This window comes from Squalius cephalus, assembly GCF_949319135.1.
Source record: "Squalius cephalus genome assembly, chromosome: 17".
NCBI lineage: Eukaryota > Metazoa > Chordata > Actinopteri > Cypriniformes > Leuciscidae > Squalius > Squalius cephalus.
The window spans coordinates 16,320,882-16,328,923 of NC_137138.1; the positions used below are offsets into that span (position 1 = coordinate 16,320,882).

Below are 8,042 nucleotides of genomic sequence, written 5' to 3' on the forward strand. Positions count from 1 at the left end.
AGTGTTTTATTCCATTTAGGAACCTTTCTTTTGTTTCTCCATGGATTTATTTATAACAGCAGTTCACCCCATGAATTGTGCGTTATTCATTAAAGAATGACTTGAAAATATTGCTGTTTAAAAAGAAAAACCCAGGTGCTATAAACGGGAGCAAAGGCACTAATGTGCATTGTCTGGAGTGAGAGATGTAATAAATAAAATTTCCTATATCAAAACCCTACCCCCATACCAAGACCATCAGTCTAAGCAAAGAACCCATCATGTATACATTAGACATTTAGCTCAGGGAGTGACAGAACAAATGTATTTCTACTATGCAATAATACAGAAAATAAACATTTGCACTGAATAATTTATCATAAATTTCAAATGTAGCCAGATAATATTTGGCACACACATATCCAGATTTCATCACATTCTTTCTTGTGTAGAAAGAAAACTCATATTGTGCCAATGAATGTGTCAGGTACAGACCATGAGACTTGGCCATGGACACAGACATTATTCTTTGATCTAGTGGCAAATAGACTTATGGTGTTTGTAACAACATCCTGAAGGAAAATGGAAACCCTTGTCCAGCAATATCTTCTGAAACTCCAGAAAATTACCTTAACAATGACTTGGGTTGAGAGGTTACTTCAGGCTTTAGGAAGCAATGGGAGTATGTGAGTGAGAAAGAAAATAAAAAAGAGGAGAGAGAACAACCTGTTGTATTTCCCAGGGAGAGCATATAACCAATGAAAGAGACCTCTCCAAATCCTAAAGTCCACTGTTTTTAAACTGCTTGCTCACAGGAGCATGGTGAACGGTTTCTCCAGGAACTTGCGGAACTCAGCCAGCCACTGTGCGCCGACAGCACCATCTACTACCCGGTGATCACAGCTCAGAGTCACCGACATCATGCTAGCCACGTCAAACCTACGAGAGGCAGAAAATGCAGGAACTATTTTAAGAGTTTCATCTATATTTGTGAGGATGTGGAGTGATGGCAAATTGAGGTCCTTGCTCACCCCTTTTCGTTGTCTGCAGGCAGGAGTCTCTTTTCTGAGCCACCCACGGCCAGAATGCAGGCTTGAGGAGGGTTAATGATTGCGGAAAAATTCTTGATGCCATACATGCCCAGATTCGAAATAGTGAAGGTGCCACCCTAGAAAACCAAGAGTGTTTATGTAATGCATTTTTATATATACACAACACATTTTTATATTATTTTATTTATATGCAATTATAAACGCAACACTTTTGTTTTTGCCCCCATTTTTAATGAGCTGAACTCAAAGACCTAAGACTTTTTCTATGTACACAAAAGGCCTATTTCTCTCAAATATTGTTCACAAATCTGTCTAAATCTGTGTTAGTGAGCACTTCTCCTTTGCCGAGATAATCCATCCACCTCACAGGTGTGGCATAGCAAGATGCTGATTAGACAGCATGATTATTGCACAGGTGTGCCTTAGGTTGGCTTATATATATATATATATATATATATATATATATATATATATATATATATATATATATATATATATATATATATATATATATATATATATATATATATATATATTCAGGGTCAGTTAGATAAAAAAATACTAACACTTTTAATCAGCAAAAATGAGCACCAAATCAGCAAATTAGAACAGTTTCTGAAGGATCATGTGAGACTGAAGACTGGAGTAATCACTGGAATAAATTACATTTAAATTTGTAATATTATTTCATAATATTACTGTTTTTTATCATATAAATGCAGCCTTGGTGAGCATAAAATACTTCTTTTAAAAACATAACTAACTACATTAGTTCACATGAACTAATAATAAACTGCACTTCTACAGCATTTATTTATTGCTTTGTTAATTTTAATTTCAACATTTACAAATACATTATTAAAATCAAAGGTATTTGTTAACATTAGTTAGTGTACTGTGAACAAACATGAACAGCTGGATTTTTATTAACTAACGTGAACAAATACCATAACAAATGTATTGCTCATGTTTAGTTCATGTTAGTGAATACATTACCTAATGTTAACAAATGAAACCTTTTGTTAAGTGTTACCATATATACAGTATATATATATTTCTGATATCCACATGAAGCAACTAAAGTACTCACCTGGAATTCATGCGGCTGTAGTTTACCATCTCGTGCTTTAGCAGCTAATGAGCCTACGTCTTTGCTGATAGTCGCAAGGCCCTTAATATGAGCATTAAATACAATGGGAGTGATTAGACCCACAGGTGTACTGACTGCGACACTAACATCCACCACGTGATTTCTGTCCGGAGAGAAAAAGTGCTTGATTAATTCAGATTCACTTCCATTTAAACACATCAGTTACTTTACATTTACTGATATGTGTGAAAATACTCCTGCCCTCAAATGGTTAAGATCAGAAGTGCACTGTGGGAGTCCACTCACTGCCTGATAACTGTGTCCATCCAGGAGGAGTTGGCCTCTGGGACCTTTAAACAGGCTAGAGCCGAGGCCTTGATGATGAAGTCATTGACCGAGAGTTTGATGTTATCAGCTTTCACCTCCTGATCATGAGGGAAAGGTACCATTTAAATCAGGACTACTGTAATGTGGAGTCTTATCATCATGTTACAGCCAGGGGAAATGAGTTCACTCACAGCATTGAGCTCTTTCCTGAGTTCAAGAACTTGGTCCATGTTGACATCAATAGACAAATAATAGTGCGGAATAGTCTGTTTTGACTGCATCAACCTCTGGGCGATCACCTAGATAGCACAGCAGTAAAGAGACAGGCAGGGAAACAGAGTATCATGGGTAACATAAAAGTCTTCATGTATTCCTAGAGAATATAAAGTGTCTTCTAAGGTCAGTGGACTCACTTTGCGGATGTTGCTGATGGGGATGTCAGTGAAGGTTCCTGTAGGTACAGCAGCAAAAGCAGGGGCGGCTGGAGGGCTGGGGGTGGGTGCAGCAGGGGAGGGTGCAGCGGCTGGGGCCTGGTGGTGTGAAACAATACATGTTATTTAGGTCTAATTAATAATGCTGCACAAATTTCCACAGAATTCCTTCTTAAAACCTTTCACCAGAGTTAGCATTTACTAAATCTATTAAAAACTTTTTTGCTCTTGACCAAAATTAGAATTGTTGCTATAACTGGAAATAAATATTTAGTTACTGTTAACTCTGGTGAAAGGTTTTAAGAACTTGGGAATGGCAGGAATTCTGTGCAAATTTGTGCAGCATTATGGCACATATTCTATCTGGGCTTCCTTTTTATGTCTCATCTGCCCAAAACAAAGTTTGGTTGCTTCGAAATTGAATGACTTACAGGAGTGAGCTTAGGTGGAACGAAGCTGTCGATATCTTTCTTGGTGACTCTGCCATCTGGTCCAGTTCCTAGTGACAAAGCAGTAGCATATTCCCAATTCAGTGTGAGTGACATCTCCCATGCAAATGAAATGAGCTAACAGACAGCATCAAAGCCAAAGCATCAAAGCTCTCCCACCTGTGACTTGGGCGATGTCGATTCCCTTCTCGGCAGCCAGTTTCTTGGCTAGAGGGCTGGCAAACACCCTACCCTTCCTAGGAGCAGCAGGGGCGGCTGGAGCAGCGGCAGGTGCTGGGGAGGGAGCTGCTGCTGGAGGTGGGGTGGCCACCTGAAAAATTTGCCACAATTAAAAGTCATATACGCAAAATACATATTCAAATTATTTCTTTATAGTTAGGTTAAAGGTTTAAATCATTAACTTCTACAAATTTGGATTAGAACATGTTATGCTTCTAAAAATGCAAAGCATTTTAAAAAAGTATCTTAAGCCTAAGTAGTACAGTGCCACCAATGATCTCTACCATCAACTTAGCCCACGATGCTGTTGAGAAACAAAGCCCTGGCTTAGCGGTTAGTGCATGTGCCAATGTGTGTACATACATATATATATATATATTTTTTTTAACAATCTAAATATCTTGCCAGAACATATCATGTGCACCACAACCGACTGTAATGTGTTGTAGTCTATTCTTGATGGCCACACCCACAAAATTGGCATGGCGTGATTGCAGTATTGCAAAACACTACAAATATTGCAAAGTGACCTTTCACTTTCAGTCATGGCATGAAACTTGATATTACGTTGGCAGTAAAAACAAGACCTTGATTTTCATCACGACGGCCTTTAGGTGGCCACACAAAAAGTATGCTACATCACATCATGACATGTGGTTAATAAATGACTGCTGATCACCAAAACATTCAGGTTAAGTGTGCATAATTAATCATAATCACTTTAAACAGCAGACACAAATAAACAACAGATCTTGTAGAAATGACAGCGCTCTTTACCGGTGCGGGAGCAGGAGGCGGGCTTGCAGCCACACCGGTCTCTACATAGTCTGCAAATGCGCTAATGTCGGATTCCTTTTCCACAATGATGCAGAGAGGAGTGCCGAGAGGAACGTCTCTGGTGCCCTCAGAAATCATTATTTTGGCCATGTAGCCCTCCTCTTGTACCTCAAAACCTGAAAACCACAGGAAGGAATTACTAAACAGTGTTAATGCATATATTAATATCTAATCATACAGCAAACGTCTTAAAATCTTGTTTATGCATATACATTTGTGTGTGCATATGTCCAATCAAACGTTCACAATTTAATATATCTGCATTCTATTTCAACAATTTTAAAATGTAATTTATTTCTGTGATAGCAAAGCTGAATTTTCAGCATCATTACTCCAGTCTTCAGTGTCACATGATCCTTCAGAAATCATTCTAATATGCTGATTTGGTGCTCAAGAAACATTTCTTATTATAATCAATGTTGAAAAGAGCTCTGCTGCTTATATATGTATATTTACACAAACACACATGTATCTATCTATCTATGGGCCTGTTTATACCAGGTCACAATGCATTTTCTCTGATTGAATAGCTATCCGATCGTGAAAACGCCAGTTGTAAATGAGCTTTCGAGACTGATTTAAATTCGATCACTCAAACCACTTCAGGAGGTGGTCTGAAACACATTCCAGATGAAACTGGACAAGTGTAAATGCATCTGGTTGTTGAAACCACATGTGTAAATTTTACTTCATTAAAAGTGAAATTTAAATTTATAAGTAAAATTTTACTTTATTACTAAATGTTAAAAAATAAAAATGTTAAGAGCATGTTATGGGCTAAATGGCCAGTTCTGACAGCACTACTGCAACACACATATAGCACAGTGCAACATTTGCATATAGTGCGAGAATTGAAGATCGGATTAATATTAGTTTTAAGGAGACACTAGTGTAAATGGAACAGTTTTAACAAATCAGTAAAAACGCAAGTGTTAAGGTGTAAACAGGCTTTATCTAAGCACCATTGAGTGGAACCAACGGGTTTTGGGCATTGACCACTTTTTCACCTCATAAGAAATTATGTTATCAATATGTTTAAGGTGTTTATGTGGACACGGATAAAACTATTACTGTTGAATTATCATAATTAAATTCAAAATAGCTGACAATTTACCGATTGTTGCCTTATCGGTCTCAATTTCAGCCAGCAGGTCTCCCTCGCTCAGCTTCTCACCCACCTTCTTCTCCCAGCGCTGCACTGTGCCCATAGTCATGGTGGGAGAGAGAGCTGGGAGAAGAACCTAAAGAAAGCGAGACAGTAAGTTAATGACGCCATGCAATAAAATGCTTGCTTATGCTTAGACTGGCCAATACACCAAATGCTTTCACTTCTGAATTTGTTTGTAGTCACTTTAATATTTGGTCAACATCTCATCCTACCTTCATATGAGGTGGGTAGGAGCTTCCAGGAACTTGTGGTGCTGCAGGAGCAGCAGTGGGCGCTGCTGGAGGGGGAGGCGCAGCTGCAGGGGCGGAGCTGGACATTTTATCCACTGTAAAGTCCTTAAATGCAGGGATGAGGTCAGGACTAAAGGTCAAAAGACAGATGATGTAAATTAATTGGGAAATACAAGTACACATCAATATTATACATACAGTACCTTCTATATCAAATCACACAATACTGAATTGTCAACACAGGTATCAAACGTGCAAATTTATGCTTTTATTAAAAGCAAAGATCAGGACACAGTATAATTTAGGTACATCACATATGTCCTTCTTATGATGCACCATTTATCTGTCCTACAACATAACTCTTTTATGTTTTTAAGGACATAAAGTTTATTATGTAATATGTATTATGTAAAACAACAAACATCAGATCTTATGATGCTCTGTATCTTGGCACTGAAGATACAAATTGTGCTTACCTGTCAACGGTAATACAAATGACAGCTCCAATGGGCACATCTCTTGTACCCTCAGAAACCAAGATCTTGGCTAGGTAGCACTCCTCCAGTAGTTCAAATCCTACTGTAGCCTTGTCTGTTTCAACCTGACCAAATCAAAACAGAAGAATTAGATCAGAATTATACCATGGGGTTGTTGAAAGCTTGATTCGGATTGGTTGACAGACATTCTAATCTAAGCTGTCCTAAGAAATTATTTAGGTTAATATTTTTATCTACAACAAAATTAAAAAAATCAAGTGGCTTCTTGGTGGTAAAACCCTGAATATGCCTCACCTCAGCAATCAGATCTCCCTCATTAATTTTGTCACCTTCCTTCTTTTCCCAGCGTGCAATAGTGCCCATCTGCATAGTGGGGGACAAAGCAGGCAGTTCCACCTGTAATAGAATGAATTAGGTTAAACAGGAAGCTGTAAGCATTTGGCATAAATGACTATCAAATCTTCTCAGCATAATATATGATCTGCATTGAAATGGTAGTTAAATGGTTTTGTTGCTTTTGGATTTTTATAGTTACTCAGGATTCCCACACCTTATGACTATTGCACTATAAAATACTATCTTAAGTATTTTTCACTTACTTAACTTATGTTATAGAGATTTGGACAAATAAATTGGTTTAAAAGTAGTATAACTGGAAAAATGTATATTCAATCACTAAAGAAATATACTAGACTTTCTCTTAACTTCTTATAATTGATTTCTTATGTGTTTTCTAGGCCTGGAAAAGCACAACAAGTTCGTGACTGTGGACACAGTTTTATGTTCTGAGGCTAAATATTTAGATTATGTAAAGCAGTATGAGAAAATGTTATGCTCTCTCGTGTGACAGTATGTTTCGTATAGATATGAAAGCATGGATGGACCTCTGGCAGCCCACAGAATTCATAACACACATATACTTCTAGACAGAGCATCTTGAAGGTGACACCAGCAGAAGAAACGCAGTGTTGCAATATACCAGTTCTTAAAGAGACAGTTCACTCAAATACGCATATATATATTTTTGTCAACTTTTACTCTCCCTAATGTTGTTGTTCCGAAACCGTATGAGATTCATTCTTCTGTGGATCACAAAAAGAGATGACAGATGGCATAGTGACAACGTCGGTCACAGTTCACTTTCATTCTGTAGATAAATACGCAATGATAGTGAACGTTGCCTGAGGCTGTGAGTCCCTAACATCTCTTTTTGTGTTCCAAGTCAAACGTTTTTGGAAGCACATAATAACATTAGTTAGCTTAGCTTACCCTCTGATGGGGCGGTAGACTGTACACTCGCATGCTTTGACTGAAACTAGCCGTTTGGCTTCGCAAGACCCATGATCTGTTACTAAGGATGCTGTTGTACACACGCCGACCATCATGACACAAGCTCCGGATCCGGACCGGGCCGTTGGAGTGGTATCGTTTGAGATGATGGCATGACACCGGACCGGGTCGAGGACTGGCAGCAGCAGCAGCAGGGCCCGAGAGGACACTGGGCCGGGTAACGTTAAGCCTGGCAGATGGGCGCACTCGCAGCGCTAAACGCAACATTTTGAACGTGATGACCCCGTAACACTTTGCTGGATTTAAGTAAGGCTACTCTGGTATCAGAATATCTGACACCTGTGGTAGCAACAGCAGTCTGTTCTCTCCTAAACGTACAGAACAACCTCACTTTCCAATGACCTCCCCACTCAAAACATCCCACTTTACGACACTCCTCCTTCGCTTCGTCCTCCGGGTGACGCACAAGGGTT

At 38.7% G+C, this 8,042-nt stretch overlaps 1 protein-coding gene across 1 annotated transcript; it reads right to left on the reverse strand.

Moving 5' to 3' along the window:
• Positions 1-282: 282 nt before the first annotated feature.
• Positions 283-8,028, reverse strand: dlat (dihydrolipoamide S-acetyltransferase (E2 component of pyruvate dehydrogenase complex)). The gene is made up of 14 exons (XM_079848067.1): positions 7,549-8,028; positions 6,574-6,675; positions 6,259-6,383; positions 5,765-5,912; positions 5,499-5,625; positions 4,325-4,500; positions 3,488-3,638; positions 3,311-3,378; positions 2,862-2,978; positions 2,640-2,747; positions 2,428-2,546; positions 2,122-2,284; positions 1,011-1,147; positions 283-918 (listed from the first exon to the last, which is right to left on the reverse strand). Exons 1-14 carry the CDS (start codon positions 7,834-7,836, stop codon positions 789-791), a joined length of 1,959 nt encoding a protein of 652 aa, XP_079704193.1. The 5' UTR covers positions 7,837-8,028; the 3' UTR covers positions 283-788.
• Between the last annotated feature and the right edge of the window lie 14 nt (positions 8,029-8,042).